Source organism: Malania oleifera, chromosome 1 (assembly GCF_029873635.1).
Source record: "Malania oleifera isolate guangnan ecotype guangnan chromosome 1, ASM2987363v1, whole genome shotgun sequence".
In the NCBI taxonomy this organism is placed as follows: Eukaryota; Viridiplantae; Streptophyta; class Magnoliopsida; order Santalales; family Ximeniaceae; genus Malania; species Malania oleifera.
The window spans coordinates 32787548-32809465 of record NC_080417.1 but is presented as its reverse complement, the minus strand read 5'-3'; the positions used below and the strand labels follow the sequence as shown (position 1 = coordinate 32809465).

Sequence of the window (21918 nt, the reverse complement as noted above, 5' to 3'; positions counted from 1 at the left end):
ACACCACAATGAAAAGAACTACTTGTATTATTCATCCACAAGAGAATCACCATACAAGCGATAACACAGATATTCATATATTCATTCTAAATCCCTGAAGAATACAATTATAGCAGTATCTGACTCCCCCATTTTCCCCATTACATTGTCACACCCTAACACTAGGCCTTAATTGATAAATTTTAGACTTATTTTTACAACAATAACATTTAATTAATTTTTAAATTTAATTTAGTTTGATTTTGTGATTTAATTTTGTTTTTCTGTTTTTATTATCGGTTTTAGTGATTGCTGCCACGGTGGCATATAAAATTTTCTCCTCGGAAAGGGCCGAGCTAACCTGGTCTAATTTTTGGACCATGCAAGTCGGCGTCGATGTGTTGGGCTCCGTTGGTTTCTTCTCCACGCAAACTGTGGCAGTTAAGTTTGGCTGGTTTGGGACATGACCAACTGGTCCGTTTAAACCCTAGACCAGGAAAGAAGGTTTATGCTCGCGCCAGGCGTTAAACCCTACGTTTCTTGTCCGTACATTACCCCAGTATCCGTCATCTGTTTACCAAACACATATCAGATCAGAGCTTGAAGAAGCTTATCTTCCATGGCTGCTTCAAGGCTATCGACCTGCGCAGCTATGGCTGCCGCGGTCGCCTCCTTGTCCACTTTCCCCAATCACGCGCACGCCGACGCTCCCTTTCGCTTCTCGCCTTTCTTTTCGTCTTCGCCTCCTCAGGCTCAGGCCGACCAAACGGAAGCTAAATCCTCCTCCGAAGAGCCCAAGGGCGGTTTCGATCCAGAGTCATTGGAGAGAGGTGCCAAAGCTCTTCGAGAAATCAACAGCTCTCCGAACGCCAAACAGGTCTTGCTCTTTTATGTTTTACAACTCCTCTTGCAACATTCTATGTTTGTTTTCTGAGAAAATGTAAACCACTTGTCATCTAAGCACTAAGCGTTAAACAGGGCCTAGCTTAGCGCTTCGGCTTTTTTGTTAGCTTTCTACGCAATCAGAAGGAGGTGGTGACCTTGTCTATTTATTTTTATAATTTTGATTAATATTGAAAGGGTGTTTTCCTTCCTCCTGGTGTCAGGTTTTTGAAGTTATGAGAAAGCAGGAACAAACTCGGTTGGCAGAGTTGGCGGCTGAGAAGGCTCATCATGAAGCCATTCAAGCTCAAACTGAGATTGTAAGCTGTTTTATTTATACCCTCGAGTTCATTTGAGGGCAAGTAGCATTCTGTCATTCTGACTTGATTTGACATTATGGTTTTTGTGTTCCTTGAAAATTTGCAGCAAAAGTAATGACAAACCACAATAATGGTTGTCACTTGAAATCTATTCGTTTGAATGTTCTTTGTTAATAGATCTTGAAATTGAGTTGGTAGAATGTATACAACTTTAGTTCAAATGAATTGAAGTGGAAGAAATTATGTTTGAGCTATGGTCCCATGTTTTTGGTTGATTACCAAAATTTGTTTTATGCATGGGGAGTGACTTGATGAGTGAACAGAGTGCTTGTCATGAGTGCTTAAATTGGGGAGTCAGATTCAAGATAATTGATCCCTAAATGTCCCGGTAGTTGTTTAACTTCAATGTGCCAGTTGTTGTTTAACTTCAATGTTGCGATATACTCTTGCAGTGGAAGCCTCACCTTAAAGTTTTTGTATTGTTTATTGATTCAACTATATAGTCAATCACCTTTTAAAACTTCATTTACTTGTTGATGTGGTGGTCCTTAGCTGGTTGATTCCACAACATAGTTTGCTTGCATAGTTACTAGTCGATGACCCTTTTGTTATCAATCATTAAAATTCCATTCAGAATTATTTTAAAATATTGTTAGGCCTTCCTGACTCTGAAACAAGTGTTTGAATGTTGTATAAATAGTGTTTTATTTTTTAAAAGTAGTTTTGGAAGACTCTAACTAGAAAAATTCTGAGTACCCCTGCATTATTAGCCCTCACTCACTTAAATGCATGTGAAGGTTCAGGTACATATGTTTGTCTTACTTGCACTGCCATTCGTTGAATTCAATTGTGTGCCAGAAGGATGTTGTGTCTGTTGACGTTCATTCAACTTGAACACGTGTAGTGGAAGCACACAATCATATACGAATCAATCAACAACGTAATGCAAGCACTCTATGATGAAATATACTCAAGAAGCAATCAAACAATGATAAGAAGAATAAAGAATACAACTAGAACACACAAGATTTATGTGGTTCGACAATAGCCTACGTCCACGGGAGTAGCACTTGGGTTTTCACTATGATCAATGTCTCGCTCACCCTAATAGGGTTACATAATGATGTTATATAACATCTAATGCGTACAAAAGTGTTCTAGTATAACTAAACTACATCAGTATCGATCCCTCGGAGGAAAATCGTCCAAATAAACCCATTGTACAAGCCCCTGATTTGAATTTACGTAATCTGTGCTGACGGAAACCGTCGATGGTTTGGAGTAGAAGAAAACACCTTGCTTCTGCTCCTTTGTCCCTTGTGTCATGTAGTTTTCTCTGGTATATGTGATTCGTTCTGAATATGAGCCACATCCCCAATAATTTCCATCTCGGCAAATATTCACCAACTTAGAAATATGAAAGCATAACCGCTGCTCCACTTGGGCCTGTAGATCGGGACCTGCCTCCCCTCTAATACCCGGAGATGTAAATCAAGTCCAAGCCACACTTGAACTTGACTGTGGTAACAAGAATTTCACCTAACTGAACACCCAGCTCCTTGAATGATCCTCTAAACCACAATGCCACCTTGGTAGCTTTAGTCTCTGCCAATAACTCTGATCCAGTTGCAACCAGTGCACGCTGAGACTGTACTCTGGACTTCCAACAATTAGGCCTTCCCACAACATACCCCGTTGCAAGTGTTCTGTCATCCAAGCGTCCTGTGTAGTCTTCATCTGCGAACCTCATAACTGACGAAACCCTCTGTTGCCCCCCAAAGTACTCAACTGCACTAGCGTAGGAAACCCTTTGACACGATCCGAACATCCCCGTTTGTCCTCGAGTACTGAGTGGTAGACTGTTTACTTAGATTTGCTAATGGTGTGTTAGTGACCGGTTTAACACTAACCATGCTAATCCTCACCAACACTTGATCCCTAAAACCACCTTGAGATAACCACAATCTACATATAGTTTTGTCCGCACAGCTGCCTTGAGATAACACCAATCTCCCCATAGTTACAAAATCACCCTGAGATAATCCCAATCTCCCTGTAACTTTACTTTTGCGAATCTCCAACTCAAGAATAATCTTGGCAGCACTCAAAACTTTCATGTCAACTTCCATACTCAATAGAGTCCCCGACTAATTTACCTCAGTTGGAACCTTTCTAGCAATCGGCATGTCACTCACATAAAACAACTAGAATACTTGTCCTCTTGCAGCCTATCTCCCTCTTCCCCCTTGGGAGCTCCACCAACCTCCCAGTCTGATTCTTATACAATACCTCCATCTCCTCCACCATGACATCTGTCCAGCTACCCTTCTCTTGGCCATGCACTGCGTCCTGAAAGGTAGTAGGATTCTCCTTGGTAGTGATGGTTGCATAAGACATCTATTCACATCTGGGCGGTGGCCGAATAGCACCTTTGAGCCCATTGTGTTCTTGCTGGTCTCCCGAGTTTGAACTCACTGCATTTCTGCCCTCAATCTGAAACTCCAGTTGCATTACAATCTCATTTCTGCTCCATTTTGCCTTGTGATACTGCAAGTCTCCCGAGTTAGAACTCCCTGCACTCCTTCCTTGAGTCTCCAACTCCCCATGCGCATTGCTGCTACTACAACTTTCTGACACCCATTTCTCTTCATTTATCTGAGTACGTTGACCCATGACTTTAACACCTAAAGCCATGTCTCCATCAATCGTCATCCTGTTTGCCATTGGATCACCCAATTTGAACTCATCCTTCTTATATACTAGAAAGGTGCACCATTTAGACGTTATACCAAGCCTAAATCCCACCTCACTAGAAACGTGCATGGCTGGACCTCCAAAGTCTACCGCATAACCAGTCCAAGCCTCTCCTGTACTCTCCCATCTAGTGATACCTTTGGCGATCGATTAATTGCGAAACACATCATACTCGCTGACTTCACCAAGAAGTCCCTTGCAAGCCCTGCATACACCATGCCCCGCTCACAAAATTCCTTGAACATCAGCGTACTCAGCAACAATAACTGACCTGAGGAACTTTCTCTCAGTTTGATACTCCACCTCAGCCACAAGTTGCACCTCGCAAACAACTCCAACTTGTGCTGCATGAGATACTCTCATATCTTTCGTGATAACCCGAAATACCTATGTCCAATCCGTGATGCTGCGCTCACCAGTCCCCAAACATCCATACCAATGTAGTTAAAAATACCCACCGTTTTGTGTGTGGTTACATTACACAAAACGGTGTTTCCTGACTTAGAACTCCTAGCTGCAGCCCTACCTACAATTGTATTACCTTACAGTATATAGAGATTCCCTTCTATCCTTTGTCCCTTCATCACTAGTAATACGCCCTCAGTCACCATCAACATCCCGTCTTTGGACTTGTAACTATACTTGTTACAATCCAAAGCACCCAATGATATCACGTTCTTCCGTAGACCGGGTACATGCCTTACGCCACACAACGTCCTTACCACACTGTCATACATCTTGATCCTGATATCCCCTATTCTGACAAATTTGCATACTGCACCGTTTCCCATCATAATAGGACTGAGACTCACCAATTTGCAAGTGGTGAACTAAGCTTTGTTGGGCGTCATGTGAAAAGAACATCTCTAGTCTAAGATCCAAGAATTCGTGAGGCGTTTTGAACCTGATGAAACAGTAAGCATCTCATCATCACTGCTCCTCGAGTCCCCTTCTTCAACTACATTCACAGATTTTGATGAACCTCCTTGAGCTTTTGCCTTTCCTTTTTCCCACTCTCGACATTTCAATTTTATGTGCTCTAGTTTCCCGCACTTAAAACAACGAACGTCCTTCTTCCTCTTGGATTGAGTTTTATTACCACTTGATCCACTCCAGGACTTGCTTCTCCCACGATCCTGATTACCTTTTGCCACAAACCATTCACCAAATGAACCCTCATCACTGGCGTTCTTCCTTTGATGGAACCCTAGCAATGCACTCGTGATGTCCTCTTTCCCTCAAGTTAGCATCATAACTAGATTCTCGTACGTAGACGACGTAGGTAGGAAATTCAGCAACATCAACGCTTTGTCCTCCTCCTTAAACTTCACATCAACTTGCCCCAGATCACTAATGATCTGATTAAATGTGTTGATGTGCTGAGTCAAGTTCGAACCTTCCACCATCTTAAGCCAATAAAGCTTTTGCTTAAGATATAGCTTGTTCGAAATCAACTTGACACGTATTGATGCTCCAATTTCAGCCAAACCGCTGCTAGCGAGTCCTCATCCATGACGTGATGCAACACGTCATCGGCCAAACATAACCTGATTATGGAAATTGCCTTTGCTTCAAGCTCCTTCCAACTTGTGTCGTTCATGTCGTCGGACTTCTTTCTGTATAATGCCTTCAACATCCCTTGCTGTACTAGCAAATCCTTTACTCTTCGTTGCCAAAGCCCGAAATTACCAGTGCCATTGAGCTTGTTCACATCGAGCTTAATTTAAAATACCTAGCCATTGTAGAACCAATACATCTGATACCACTTGTTGACGTTCTTTCAACTTGAACACGTGTAGTGGAAGCACACAATCACACACGAATCAATCAACAACCTAATGCAAGCACCCGACGATGAAATATACTCAAGAAGCAATCAAACAAGGATAAGAAGAATAATAAACACAACTAGAACACACAAGATTTATGTGGTTCGGCAATAGCCTATGTCCACGGGAGCAACACTTAGGTTTTCACTATGATCAATGTCTCTCTCACCCCATTAGGGTTACATAATGATGTTTATATAACATCTAATGCATACAGAAGTGTTCTAGTGTAACTAAACTACATTTGTATCGATCCCCCGAAGGAAAATCCTCCAGATAAGCCCAATGTACAAGCCCTTGATTTGAATTTACGTAATCTGTGCTGACGGAAACCGTCGATGGTTTGGAGTAGAAGAAAACACCTTGCTTCTGTCCCTTTGCCCCTCGCGTAACGTATCTTTCTCCGGTACATGTGATCCACTTTGAATATGAGCCACATCCCCAACAATGTCATTCTTGGAGGATGGTATGTGTATTATGTGATTGTTTATTTGCTTATTGTCATGAACCATCACAATCCACTAGTATTTTCTGTAAAGATATCAATTTCTTCTCATTAATTGTTCCGTCTGACACCAAGTTTTGTTTTTGTTTATCCTTGTTCAATTTAATGCATGCACCTGTTATTTAGCTTTGCTTATTTATATATATATTTTAATGTTTAGGTATGAGTTGGTTGTAGTAGTAGTAGTAATTGTTATTTTAAAGTTATGTGCAATACACTCTCCGTCCATGTATAATCTGCATGCCACAGTTTCATTACTTGGACTGCGTTAGTATGAAACTAGTGTTGAAATGTCCAGTTCCCTGGCATGACTAATGCATGCCTTTCGTAGACTTATTTTTGTTATTTTTTCTGTTAACATGGCATTTTCTCTGCAGGAAAGGCAGCAGAAAGTTGCTGAAGAACAAAGAAATTTAGCACAACAACAAGCACAAGCAAAGGCACAGATGTTGAGATATGAAGATGAGTTGACTAGAAAACGGATGCAGGTGCAAGGAGTAACTCCTTTTTTCCTGGTTTAGAGTTCAAAATGTTATGGGGCTTGGAACCTGATGAGAGTTTTGAAGCTAACTAGTTAGTGTAACAAATGGAAAAAAAAAAAGAAAAATTCCCACCGCCCTCTGGCAAAGCAGGATTGTTGCAATAGTTTATAAATATATTTGTTTGATCATCAAATATTGTAACTTATACTGCTTCTAAATTCTGTCAAGTCTGCATTCAGTACCATGATTCTGAATTATGCATTGCATGATTGTAGAGGGACAACAGCTTAGTGATTTTTTAATGAACCTATTTCTCCTTCCATCTATTATGCAAGGGGAAGGAGAAATTGAAGAGGATGTGATACATAGAGTTAAAAGCAGAATACATGAATGGAGGAGTCCGTCAAGTATGTTGTGTGATTATAGAATATCCTTAAAATTAAAAGGGTTGCTCTATAAGATGGCTATAAGGCCAGCCGTGCTTTATGGATTGGAATATTGAACAAATAAGAAAAAACATGTACAAAAAATAAAAGTTGTTAAAATGTGAATGTTAATGTGGATGAGTGGTATAACATTAAAAGATAAATTAAGGAACAAACATATACCCAATCAGCTAGGTGTAGCACCGGTCGAAGGCAAGATAAGGGAGGGGCAGCTTAGATTGTTTGGGCATTTGAAATGCCAGCCAAGCAGTGCACCTGTGAGGAGGAGTGAGTGAGTTATTGTTTATGATATTGAAAGAGGGGAAGGATAGACCTAGAATAACATGGAATGTGGTAGTGAGGAAAGACTCAATAGCTCTTAAGCTAGCGGAGGAAAATTCCCTTGATTGGGTGAATTGGCAGAAAAGGATTCATGTAGTCGACTCCACCTAGTGGGACTCAAGGCTTCTTGTTGTTTTTGTTGTTATTGTTCTTGTATTTTTGGGGAGAAAGGGGGTGGGGAGGGGCTTGGTGTTTATTTCTTCTTGTATTCTGGTTTGCACACATGCATTTTCTTCTTGTATTCATCTTTCTTTATAATGCATATATAGACTCTTTGTAGGAATACTCCTGATGTTCATTGTTCTAAGATTCATTGACCAAAACGCCACTGTCAACTACTCTAGTTCAATAAGATTATATGCTTTTTAATGATTTTTTTTATTTTTTCCCCACTCGCTCTTTAATTGACTTCCAAAGAACAAGATTACAGACATATATTTTCTTTTTTCAATCATTTAGTTTTTTAGGTTGCAAGTAAAACAGTAATTGGGAATGGTCTACATCTGGAAGAACATCTTTTGGGGAAGTTTGTATCTCGGAGTAACCAGTTTGGACAATATTTTTCATGGGGAAATGGTTGCCTAAGAAAAAAAACTATTAACACAAGAATTTCTATGCATCCACATAAAATCATGTGGGTATTAACTAGAACATGCCTGCACTTTGTTTTAGTTGGTGTCTGGGAATTATGTAAAGAAGAGAAAAAGATTCTCATGGGTTAGTGCTCGTCATAAAAAAACTGCAGTTTAACTGTCTCATTACGGTTTGCAGACAGATAATGAAGCTCAAAGGAGACATAATGCTGAATTGGTAAAGATGCAAGAAGAGTCCTCTATACGGAAAGAACAAGCAAGACGGGCTACTGAAGAGCAAATCCAAGCCCAACAACGCCAAACTGAGAAAGAGAGATCTGAAATAGAACGGGAAACAATTAGAGTGAAGGCCATGGCTGAAGCAGAAGGACGGGCTCATGAAGCAAAATTGACTGAGGATCATAACAGGCGAATGCTTATAGAGCGGATAAATGGTGAAAGAGAAAAGTGGCTTGCTGCAATCAATACAACTTTTAGTCACATAGAAGGTATGTAATACACCTTGCCTTATTCTCAGACTTGCAGGGAGCACAAGCTGCTCTGCATGGCTACAGAAGTGGTTTCTACTATGACTGAGCTGCATCTGTTTTGTTTCTTGGTCAGATATCATTCATAGGACAAGGGTCTTGAGCCAAATCATGTTGTGTGTTTATGGTTTCCAATGAACTCATTCATTGGTAACTTAGCTTGGCAATGATGTATAGATGCTAAGTTTTGGTCCACTCTTGCGAACTTACTTTAAAGTTTCAGACTTTGGAATTTTGTCCTTTGTGATTACTTGATTTCCTTGGATTTGACAACATTGACATAAGCTGTTTTCCTAGCTACAAATGAATATATCGCTGTTTTCCTAGTTAAAAATGAATATCATTTAAGGTACTCTTTATGTCATTGTATTTTTCAAGATTTAAATTGCTTAAATCAGTCAAAATATAATGCAAACTTGTGTCTCTGTTCATAGCATCATATGCTCTCATAACTTCAGAAGTGGGAGCTTGTTTCTGGAATGGAAAATTCTTTATTGTGAGATTGGATGATGGGCTTTAAAGTCAGAATATTTACGATGTTGACACATAATCGATCAAAATGCATATGTCAACATTCTTGGTAGTCCAGCTATAAAGCCTGGCTATCTATAGTGTTGCTTTTCTAGAATATTGTACTGTTGCGAGATATGAAAGTTGAGTTTATACTTTAAACTCCAAGGATGTTGACACATAATAGATTAGAATGCATGTGTCAACACCCTTGTTATTCTAGCTATAAAGCCTGCCCATCTATAGCATTTCTTTTCTTGAATATCATACCTTTGCGAGATATTAGTTGAGTTTAAACTTTAAACTCTTTTTTTTGCATTTTGGGTTAAATCAGGGGACCTTTCTGATATAGTTGTTTTCTCAACTGGACCATGCAGGTGGGTTCAGGATGCTGTTGACCGATAGGAGTAAGTTGTTTATGACTGTTGGAGGAGCCACAGCCCTAGCTGCTGGAATTTATACAACTAGGTCCTCATGCCATTTTTTTTATCTCATATTATTCAATTACTTAATCAAATGATCAACTTCCAGCAGCAGTTATTTCTGTTTGATGGTTTTTCACAACCATCTATATTTTTTATCGGAAACAGTGAATTTATTGAGTTACAGAAGGATTAGGTGCGGCTCTAGCACCAATTATTGGTGCAACCTATCCAGGCATGCTTGAAGCTGTGATGATAAGCTTTTTTGCAGCAGAACCTATATTTTGCATGGCCAAGTAGCCAAATGTTGCTTAAAAGAGAGAATGGTGACAGTGGATAAAAAAACACAAACTTGAATGCATTTTGAACCCTGTTGAGCATGGATGAAGCGAAGTCATTTACCCCCTTTTTATATTAGAGAACATGGTTAAAGGGTGAACATGATATGGAAGATTTTTAGGGGTAATTTTTTCATTTTTAAATCTGAAACAAAGTTTTGTTTTTCAGGAGAAATGAATTCAATAAATTTGGCCTAGGGGACCAGTAGTGGCATTGTTCACACTAATAAAGATTAAATTGTGTTGCATGGAGATTTGCTGCAGTGTGGAGACAGAACGATGGATAATTTTGAAAATAGGACATGGACCATGCTCTAAGTCAACTGGGATATGTGATTATTGTTTCCTATGTGAGCTAGACTTGCTAGAGATATTGGATGCATGTTATAGTATCTGATTGTTATGTCACTAGACGCATCTTAGAAAATCAGATTGTTAAACAGAAACAAATGGTCTGTCTTAGTTACCACTTGCCACCGCATCACCAGTTCACCACTATATTGTTGTGAAAACTGGTCATGTCACTCATGTTTACTCTGTTTGCTGGTTTGTACATAGGAGGCTAAAAGCTTAAAATGAATCAAAATTTATGTTATGTTTTTAACTGTGCTGATGTTTAAATTCATTTCATCAAGGCTTGCCATACTATTTTGCAACAAATAACATATTGATCATCAAGATCTTGAATCCATTCTGTATTGCAAGCCTCCCAAAAAGTGTGAGCATGCTGTAGTTAGCATGTGAATATTTATTAATGTACTTTTTCTTTTAGATAGAGGACATTTAGAAGAGAAAAAGAAAGAACACAATAATAGATATAGGTGATTCACTTTTAGCTGTTGCATTGGACAGTATATAGGTGGAATAAAAAATCCGATCTGGGCAACCTTATTGATTTATAGCTTGGATACCCCAATAATCATACTTGCAATGGTCTATGCTAACTATTTGTCCTTTAACATGTTTTTGGTTACAGAGAAGGTGCTAGAGTGACTTGGGGTTATATCAACCGGATACTGGGTCAACCATCACTAATCCGAGAGTCATCTATTGCAAAATTCCCATGGTCAGGGATGGTTTCCCAAATAAAAAATAAAGTCTCAAATTATAGTACAGCAGCTGGGTCAGTGGGGTCTGCAGGAATTAAATCTAGTTTGGGGAATGTTATTCTCCATCCTTCATTGCAGAGGAGAATAGAGCAGCTTGCTCGAGCCACAGCAAACACAAAATCTCACCAGGCACCCTTCCGTAACATGCTTTTTTATGGACCTCCTGGTACTGGCAAAACTATGGTTGCAAGGGAGATAGCTCAAAAATCTGTAGGTCATTGACTTATTACTTCATTTTTCCCTTTTATGTTTAGTGCTGGTTTATTTGCTCATTTGGTCCATGGAACTCTTTTCCTCGTTGATCCTCCCACCTTTGTGCCGCTGGATGGGTAGGAGAATCTTAATAGGGAAAATAGAAGCATGAAGGGGAAGAAGAGGCAGCACCAACTATTAGGAAGATGAATTTTGTTAATGATATGAATAAATTAAGTGCCATAAATTTGTCCCTTGTATTTTTTGCCAAAAATGGTGATGGATGTGTAAAAGAATATTTGAGATGCATGTGAGATGAATATTTCTGTATCTGTGCACTTCTTTGTTTCTTACACATAAAGCAGATAATGGAGCAACAATTTTGTAGGACTTATTATATGCTACCTTAGATTTTTGGGTGTTACTAAATGAGTAAATGAGTGGTTTTGTAAAAGTAATATTTTTTTTTAATGATGGCAGAAGTACCTTTGTTCTCTGTGGCTTTGACCCATCACTATTATTTTACAGGGTTTGGATTATGCAATGATGACAGGAGGTGATGTTGTACCACTGGGTGCACAGGCTGTTACCAAGATCCATCAGATATTTGATTGGGCTAAAAAGTCAAGGAAAGGCTTACTGCTTTTTATTGATGAGGCTGATGCTTTTTTATGCGAGTAAGTTGCCATCACCCTGACATACTATACTTCTTCTGCACTCTGCAAAGCTTCATCAGTTGATGAGATTTCCTGTGTTGGATACTGATGAACTGTTGAAATGGTACAACTATTGAAGACAATTATACTTATCCAACAAAAAAACCCACTTTTCATGTAACCATTGTATTAAAAGGCATACATACAATGTTGGGGAAAGAAGAAGGAAGATGAAGAGGTAGCGTGCACGAGAGAGAGAGAGAGAGAGACAGAGAAAGGGAAACTGCTGCAATCTGATTCAAAACAATAACAGTACGATAACTTACATGTTCAGAACTTATACCCACTATTAGCTAAAACACATATTTACATAAAAGTCCCAATAAAACTAGAAATTATAAAATAATCCCAAAGGTTTTAAATATAAAAACCTTCGCACAATATGAACATCTAAAATTCTCCATTGGTGGTGCTCTCCATCAAACTCCCCTGTTAGAGAAAACTTGACCTTGAGTTTTGTAATGGCATAGTAGCTTTTGCTCCATGTGTCGGAACAAAGTCAAACTTGTATGCAAATCAAGAGGAGGCACGACGTGCATTGCTTTGTTAATCACCATTGGATAATATGTAGAAGGCCCTCCAACTGCAAGTAGCATAGAAGGCTGCAATGTCCTCTGATAAAATAAAAAGCCATCCAAACAATAAATCAATATAATGTCCAAATCTATTGGCAGCTCAAGAAACTATGAATTTGGTCCATATTCTAAGATAATGGACAACGTATCGCTATATTTGGTTAAGGAAAATGTAGAGGGAGAAGATGAAAGGGATGGAGGGGCAGGTTTAATGGATTAGGAAATAATCTTAAGAGGATTTCCAACAATAGGTTCCATGATTGAAGAATTTTCAACAAACTCTACAGCAACCAATTATTCCTTGCTCTTCGGATTAGAGATGGAAAATTGAGGTTGGAGAGCAAGGTCATTGACAAACATGTGTCCTAGTAGTTGGCGACTCATCTTGCTTGTCATTGCAAGTCTCAACATCCAAGTTTGGTTACAAGTCAAGGTTCATCTCTGGCCTAGACTCTCCAATAGTGCTTAGGGTCACTAAAGATAAATCTGTGACCTCATTTTTAGAAGATTCATGACTTAAGTTTACAGAAGAATAAAAAAGTTGTGCACTAGTTATATGTGAACCATTTATGTAGTCATGATATTCTATTATGCCACAATTTGGATGGACACTTTTGGTACCCTCAACAAGTTGGGTTCTCTCTTGAACATCTTGGGAGGATCCAGGAATACCTTGTGACTTTGGAGAAACTGATCTAGGTTGATGACATTCTTTAAAATAAGTAGTGTTATAAAGGTTGGTGGCTGGAGATATCTCTCAGCTTCCAAATCCATAGGGTAAGCCTCAGATAGAGTAGTGGGATATGTTCGAACATTTATATGCCTTCTTATTTCATCCCTCAATCCTTCTTGAACAAAATCACCATTCTAGGTTCCTTATTGAGAGCTCATGGGTAAAGGAAGCCTCTAAATTTAAGGTAATAATCGGTAACACTAGAAGAAAGTTGCCTAAGACTGCATAGTCCAATAATTGCTGAGAATTGCCAACTAGGTACGAAGTAGATATATAGAACCAACTCATTATTATTATTTCTAACTAGAGAGTAAATATGGACGAATGCTTTCAGACAAGTACCTAATAGATAATCAACATCAAATCAATTTCCATGGAGTCCAAGTAGCATAGGTTCATACAATGTTACCAAAAGGTCCTTTTTCAGACTTCGTAGTTTTTAGATCTTCAAATATTTCACTTCAATTGCTTGCAGATACTCCAAGAAAACTTCACTTGTAAAATTGGAAAAGGATGCTGGCACATTGAATTTACCCTCCAAAAGTATGTACTAAGCAATTGAAGATGAGTTCCTTCAAATCAACATCAAAATCTCATGGAGGAAAACCAATTTTGCAGTAAAATCCCAAAACACAGCAGCTGGGCCTCGATCTGGATGCTGGCAGACCTTCAAAACTTCCGGCAGTCCAATATCTCAAGTTAACTCCCCAGTTTCTCAAGTCTATAAAATAAAAGCTTACAAAATGCAGCAAATGAAGTCTGAATTCCAGTGATGGTGCTGAAATTATCCTCCAAACATGTAATTTGCACTGGAACTTGAATTTTCCTCAATTTTGCTTCAGAATCTCAAGAAAATTTTGTGGCTGTAGGCAATTTCTTGCTAATTTAGAGGCAGGAAATCACTCTGGAAATTTCTCACTCTTAAGTCGCTAGCATGTGCTGCGTGTGCACCACTGGCTGTCTCTGGTGATGGTTTTCCGGATGGCAGCAGATCTAGGGATGATGGTTTCAGTAATGGTGGTGGTGTGTCAAAACAAACTTCAGAAAGTGTGGATTTTGAAGGGCTGGTATACTTTCAGGTGATGCGTGGGCCCACACCCCTTGTTGGGTGAATGTGGAATTACCGGAGAGGGTTTCAGACGGTTTTGATGTTGATGGTGAAGTAGGTATTGTGATTCGCTTGGTGGAAATTAGTGTTTCAAGATCAGGGGCACAATTGTAATTTTTAGAAGAGTTGCAGATGAACACTTTTGAAATTTCTGCAATTTCTGACTTCTAATGGCTGCATGGTGATCGTGGTCGGGCTCTGATACCAATTTGATGTAGGACAAGTGAGAATTGAAGGGGAGAAAGAGAGAGAGAGAGAGAGAGAGAGAGAGGGAGGGAAATTGCAGCAATCTTATTCAAACCAGTAACTTTATAATAACTTACATGCACAGCACTAATTTAATTGTATAATAACTTATATGTCCAGTACTTATACCCATTACTAACTAAACACATAATTACATAAAAGCCCTAATAAAACAAGAATCGTAGAATAACCCAAAGTATTTATATACAGAAAATAAACCTAAATTCACCAAACTTCTAAAATAACAAGATTTTTCTCAAACTAAAATATAAAACCTAGATACAATATGACCATTTAAAATTCTCCATTAGTGGTTTCTCCATTAGGACAGAAAAAATAAAAATTCAGAGACGTGATGCGCTCATAGGCATGATATATCTACGTGTCATAGTATGTATCGTAGTTGTTAGAATCTTATGATTCGCGATTCAATTCGTATGATTTGTATAATTTCTACACAATCGATTTGGATCTTACTAACAAATCTAAAAATACTTGAATCATTGCAAATTTATTGTTTCATCATTATGAATCTAATGATTTGATCCGAATCTATTGATTCACATGATTTTTGACCTATCATATCCTAACAAACCTGACAAGTTTGAAATTGAAAGACAACATTTCTTTCTTTTTTTTATTGCTTTTATTTTTACACAATTACCTTCCAAGGAGAAAATAGAACTTTAGATCTGATGTTGTCTTCACAAGATCTTCTTCACTCTAGGAGGGGCATAGTGTCCTGCCATTGATGAAGCAAAGAAATACTCACCGGCTATGCTGGTACTCTTGTTTTGTTGTGTTTTTAAGGTTCAAAAATTGATTTTTTTTGTCGTTTGTTTAATTATTATCATTTTTAGGTTTTTTTTTTTTTCTTTTTAATCCGAGAAAGAATATGCATGTAATATTTTAATTTTTTTAATTGTTGATAAACACCAAAGGTTCAACTTTTTATTAATTTTTCTTGATTCCATCCTTCAAACAACATAAAGTTAAATTTTTATTAATATTTCCCAACTTATTTTCTTACTTCCCATTTGCTTAGGGAAAGCATACACATGAAATGTGATTTTTATTGTCAAAATTTAAATGTATTTTACTATTTTTCTTATTGTTTGTATATCAATAAATGCATGTCATATGGAATCGATTTTGAAAATTTGTACCGAATCTTATGATTTGATTTGATTCTTGCTTGATTCCCAAAAATGAATTTTGATTCACGATTCAAATTTCAATTTGACAACTATGGCAAGTCTAATAATAAAGGCGTATGGAACAAAAAATATATCCACTTGGTTTCGGACTTGGCACAGGCCAAGATCATCATTCCTTTTGATTTGCACAACCAATTTTTTTTTTTTTTTTCCCTGGAGGTTTACAAGATCAAAAAATAAAGTGAGATAAACATCTGAATTTACTTGTAAAACAGTTGTTGTTCACTTGCAGTAGACTAGTCCAATCCTGAATTATTGATTTAATATTTTGTTTCGGTCATCTGTAAAAGAATGGGGTCACATATTGCTGTTCTTCAGTAGAATGGTAGACTGCTTTTCTTAAATTGTGATGCTCACTTTTACATAGAGAATATTGTGAATATTGTCCAATATTTCTTCTGGGTAGCTTTTGTTGTTCTGATATAACAGTTTGAACTTTGAACTAATACATTTTGCCTTGAAAATTAGTGAAGGTTTCAAATAGGTTTGCCTTGCCCATTTGAACACCAAACTTTATTTTACCATCTTTGGTTGAACCCAACATCAAAACAATTTTGCCTAATATATATGCCTCCAATTTGAATATCTAGCTTTTAAGTTCCTTTTTTAAAGCACCAGTTAAAGTCACATGGTTCTGTTTTTCACCAGCAGCAAATGTTTTCATTGCAAACCAAATGCAGGCGTAATAGCACTCACATGAGTGAAGCCCAGAGAAGTGCTCTAAATGCATTGCTTTTTCGAACTGGGGACCAGTCGAGAGACATAGTCCTTGTGCTTGCCACAAACAGACCGGGGGATCTCGACAGTGCAGTTGCTGATCGCATGGATGAAGTTATTGAGTTTCCACTTCCCGAACAAGAGGAACGTTATAAACTGCTAAAGCTTTACTTGAAGAAGTATCTTTGCAATGAAGATGAGAGTGCTTCTGGGACGGCTTCTCTTCTCAACAGGAAAACACAGAATATAACCATTAGGGATGTATCAGATGAAGTCATCCGGGAAGCTGCCCAGAAGACTCACGGGTTCTCCGGCCGTGAGATAGCAAAACTCATGGCAGGTGTTCAAGCAGCCGTCTATGGGCGTCCTGATTGTGTTTTGGATTCCCAGCTGCTGAGGGAAATTGTAGATTACAAGGTTGCAGAGCATAATCAAAGGATAAAATTGGCAGCTGAAAGTGGTCAGCCTGCTTGAGCCTGGGATCGGTTTTGGTTGCAAGATAGAGAAGGCAATTTTCTTCTTTTGGTTGGAAACCATGAATTTTGAATTTTCTTACATTGTGATATATTTTCCCCGCCTCCATTTGTGTGTTTTTTTATGTTGGGGTGGGGGTGGGGGGGGGGGGGGGGGGGGGGGGGGGGGGGGGGGGGGGGTGTGTGTGTGTTTCAATTGAGTTCTCCTGGAGAATATGATTAAGGACTTGGGAGCCTATGAAGACTAGCTGCTGAAAGGATGCTGGCAATTGTGCTTAGGAGGGAATGACCCAAAACTGACCATGTAAAAGTGAGAAATAGCTGAGCTTTTGTTGCTTTTTTAGGGGATAAGTCCGTTATAAAACAGCCGAGTGTCTGGCCATCATTGTTTATTTCTTTCTGTTTTCTTTTTTCTTCAGAGCCGTTTCTTCTCAAAAGCAAACGTTATGTTAAGACGCAGAAAGTTTTTGGTGGTACCACACATTGTGTAACCAAGCACATCCTTCTACGCATACCATGTCGTCAGTGGTGGATTCAAGACCTAAAGCCGGCGGGGTTGTAGTTCATTTATGCTATGGAGAAGATAATTTTAAAAAAATTATTTATTTTATAGAGTTAAAATTTTAATATATTTTTTTTCATAATTATAAGCTATTAGGTTTTGTTTTGTTTGTGGAATACTTATTTCTAACAATATATTGGTTATAATTGGTTAGTTATAAATATGTTATTATAGTGTGGATGATAAAGCAAAATCTTTTACGAATCCATAACAAATGATAAACAAGAAATGATTATTTTTAAATTTTATAATGAGAATGTTTATTTCTCTTTTATTATATTTGGATAAAATAATAAGAAATATATAATGAATAACTATTCTTTCTATTCTCAAATTTTTTATTATATTTAATCTTTTTCAGTGAACAGCTATTTCTTGAACTGAACAACAAAATTACATTATTACTTTAGACATACATTGGAGTACTGTTAAAAAAATGAATAAAGAAAAAGTCAACATTTTCTTGCATTCATTCTAAAAACACATGCACCTAAGAATTGCTCTTGGCAAGTTTTCATATTAAGGGATCATGTTGTGAAATGTACGATAATTATGATGAATAGTATAGAAAACTAAAGAGATAGAAGAATAAAAACTATTTTGAAAAACGAATGCACGACGGAATAATTCGATTTTACAATGCAGCACTTAACGGTGAAATATACGGAAACAACAATTACGCAGATTATAATAAAAGTAATAATAAAGACACAAAAAATTATGTGGTTTGACAATGCCTACATTCACGGGAGCAATCGACAGTGTTTTTCTTATTATCTTGTGTCTAAAGACATGAACCACATTTTCAGATACAACATGTACAATGTTTTTATAAAGTTCTTGGATGTAACGACCCGACCCTTTACACGGACTCAGGTGTCACTCACATACATCAAATACCTATACCTGTTCAAGATATGGAAACAACCCACTCTAAATAGGGACATACGGGTATAAAACATACATAATCATGATGTAAATGTCGCGGAAAAACATAAACATCCATTTGGATTACTACTAGCCTTATACCAGAGTTCACTAATACATCCATAATTTACATACATTCGGACTTAGAGTAATCATCATATTACAACCCTCCAAAAAGGACTTTCATCAAGTTTAGTACAAAATTTAGATGCTTACGTAAGCTAACCAAAATAACCTCCCTAGTCCCTTTATCTACAAGGACCGATGCACGGACGGACCTGAAAACAAAGGTTGTAAGATAGGGTGAGACACCTCTCAGTAAGGAAGAAGGAGTTACAACAGTGTGTGACTGCATACATGCATATTTTCATTCAACATCTGGAATATAAATCAAATATTTTCAATACAGTAATGCATCAGTTATATCATTATTCATATTACAAAATTCTCACATCTGTCTTTCGACCATTTAATGATTTATCAGATGACCAACAGCAAAATATCCCTATAACCAGTTTTACCCCGTGGCTCGGGTTGTGCACTGATACTCGTCCAATGCCCTGTTAGTGCAGGCACTGTCGAGTACCTACATACGATCCGACTGCCTCCATTGGCCCAATATCAGCCAATGGTTTCACCCTGCTAGCCGACCATCTTGGTACCCACATCGTTTAGTACGTGTGGTTGCACGTGTACATCTAGCTACGATATCATGCCGTATTATATAACAGTAGTTTCATTTCACCCTGCAAAGAAAGTATTTTTCAACCCTCCCGGGACTCTCAAGCTGTGGTTCCATGTATCATAAATTCAATTTATACAAATATGATTTTATCTCCCATAATCTATATCAATAGTATAGAAATAATTCCATCGGGTTCAAACCGGCGTCTTTCCACTCAGTTTACCCCTCTTTGTTTACTGATGCGGCTCAGTGCATCACCAGCCTCTGTTTACCACATTGTCAGTATAACAAATTGGAATTTCATTCTCATATTCTATATCAGTAGTATAGAAAATACATTCATTTCTATTTCAACATATATCACCCAAGTTTAATACAAAAACCCGCTAAATGATAGAAATTCAATATACATAGTTTAACTAAATAAATAAAGGAATTGAGCCTCTCCTACTATAGTATAAACACAAATAAAGATGTTTGTAAAATTTGGAGATCATACGTTGAAATCCTCGTTTTTACCAAAAATCGTAAAATCGTCAAACCGACATTTCTACTCTGTAGAATTTCACAAATAAGCAGTTAAATCATACATAATAACGTAAACTAGCTTTTTAGCGGTTTAGTTTTCCAAAATAACTATTGTAATCAAATTCCCCTAACCTTATATTCGAAATGAAATTTCGTACGAAAACAGTCCAAAACGACAACCCGAGATGCCGAAAACCTAAAACCACAAAACATAACCTTATTATGTTTTCTACTGCTATCCAAATATCCAATCAAAATTAGGATTAGATTCCTACCTTGATTCTTGGGAAAACCCAAAAATCTACGAAACGATGATCCGATCCACTAAAAGTGTAGAGTTTCCTCTTCTAATCCATGCAGTACCCGCCGTTTTTGGAAGCGGACGACGAACGGCGAAGGATCTTAGAGAGAGAGAGAGAATGAGAGAATGAGAGAGAATAAGAGAATTTATAGAATAAATCCTAACTTAGTCCTTAAGTAATCTGAATAAATATCTCCTCCAAGATATTTATATATAAATATCTCAAAATATCTCTTTTCAAAATATCTTCTCCAAAATATCTTTTTTTTTTTTTTTTTTCGGGGGTCGGGTTACTACATCGGAGGTTCTCCCTCCAAAACCCAACCAACTTAATGTCCCAATTCAAAATTTAAATTCTGCACTGGATTACCGAGCCAAACCATCGACGGTTTAATACTAAGAGCAAACCGTCGCAGAAACAGACTCATAATGTAGAGACTAGAAGAATTATAGCAATTAAATAATAGAGGAAAATAAGATAGGGTTTATCAACAAGGTCTCGTCGACAAACACAGAGCGTTCGTCGACGAATTGTCTTGTTGGGCTCGCCGATGTGGACACGTGTCTCGTCAACAAGAAATTGCTGAGAGCTGTTTTTTAGGCCCTAAATTTCATCAATGAGGGTAATGTGTTCATCGACGAACTTGCTTCTTGGCCTCGTCGACGAAACTAGGGGTATAAGTAACCAAGAACTTCCTTTCTGCGAGAAATTTTGCATGTGTGTGAATCTATTAGGTTTTAGGTACATGGAAAAATGTTCAATTTACAGACGAAATGCTGTCGAAATTTTGGTAGAATTTTTCCCAAAAATGAAACCATGTATTAGGATAGATAATTCAATGTATGCTAAAATATTTTTGAAAGGATGAGTGAATCATAAAAGAATTTTATTTTTCATCCTTAGTTATAGGTGCATGCTGAACTGTCCATTGGTGCATGTTGAATGTTTCATATGCTATATGCTAAACTGAAGAACATGCACAATCTTTGTGTTTATTTCCTAGGATGCTAGAAAGCTAAATAGGTTAGTACATGTAAAATCCAAACTGTTGTATATTTTGAAGACATGTACACATGTAGTTTGCGTCTTAGGATGAACTTAGTTCATAGACACCAAACTGTAACGACCTGCTTAATAAACTGAGGTTTTTTTTTTTTAATACATACTATGATAATCTACAAGCTCTGATACCATACTGGGGTAAACCCAATCATTAGCCTAAGCAGTGAGAAGCAGAAATCAAATAAACATATCCATACATAATTATATACAAGATAATACCAGAGTGCTATCATGTTTTCCAAAATATACACATATCACTATTCTCCAAAATATCCCCAACTATACTGGGATATACAAAAATCCTCCACAACATACTCACTATCTGCTAACAGGGCAGTACTAAAGCCCTTCTATCTGCGAGCCTGGTTTGCTTGCCTACCTGGATCACTTGAAAAATGATTCAACACTGGGATGAGCCAACGCTCAGTCAGACGAAATATGCTATTACTAGTGTGTGGCAAATGAGTTACAATATTATGAAAATCCGTTTCTAAATAATCATGTATAACTAAATATGTAAATACAGTACAAGTAATAAAATTCACCCTCTTTCCATGTCGCTTAACATAACAGTATTGTAGATTACTATTCAAAATACTTCTATCATACATAAGTATGTTCCTAGTTTCTGTAAATCTGTATATACGTAATAGTAACTGAAAACTTTCCTTGTGGATAACTGTGTGTCATGATTTAACCCCTCATGACAGGGTTGTGCGGCCTGTAGGCGGGATTTACCCTGACTAGCCAACCAGGAATAAATCACTATACTCCATCGATTTGATCTGCCCACCTTAACCCATATCTGATGGGGAGTCTGTCCACGTCAAGGGCCTAGGTGATCGACCTATTACCACG

At 37.7% G+C, this 21918-nt stretch overlaps 1 protein-coding gene across 1 annotated transcript; it reads left to right on the top strand.

The window, feature by feature from the left end:
- The first annotated feature begins 337 nt into the window (after positions 1–337).
- On the top strand, positions 338–17501 carry LOC131163947 (uncharacterized). The gene is made up of 8 exons (XM_058120811.1): positions 338–856; positions 1086–1181; positions 6647–6757; positions 8290–8599; positions 9526–9616; positions 10885–11227; positions 11738–11886; positions 16485–17501. Exons 1-8 carry the CDS (start codon positions 599–601, stop codon positions 16993–16995), a joined length of 1869 nt encoding a protein of 622 aa, XP_057976794.1. The 5' UTR covers positions 338–598; the 3' UTR covers positions 16996–17501.
- Positions 17502–21918: the final 4417 nt, after the last annotated feature.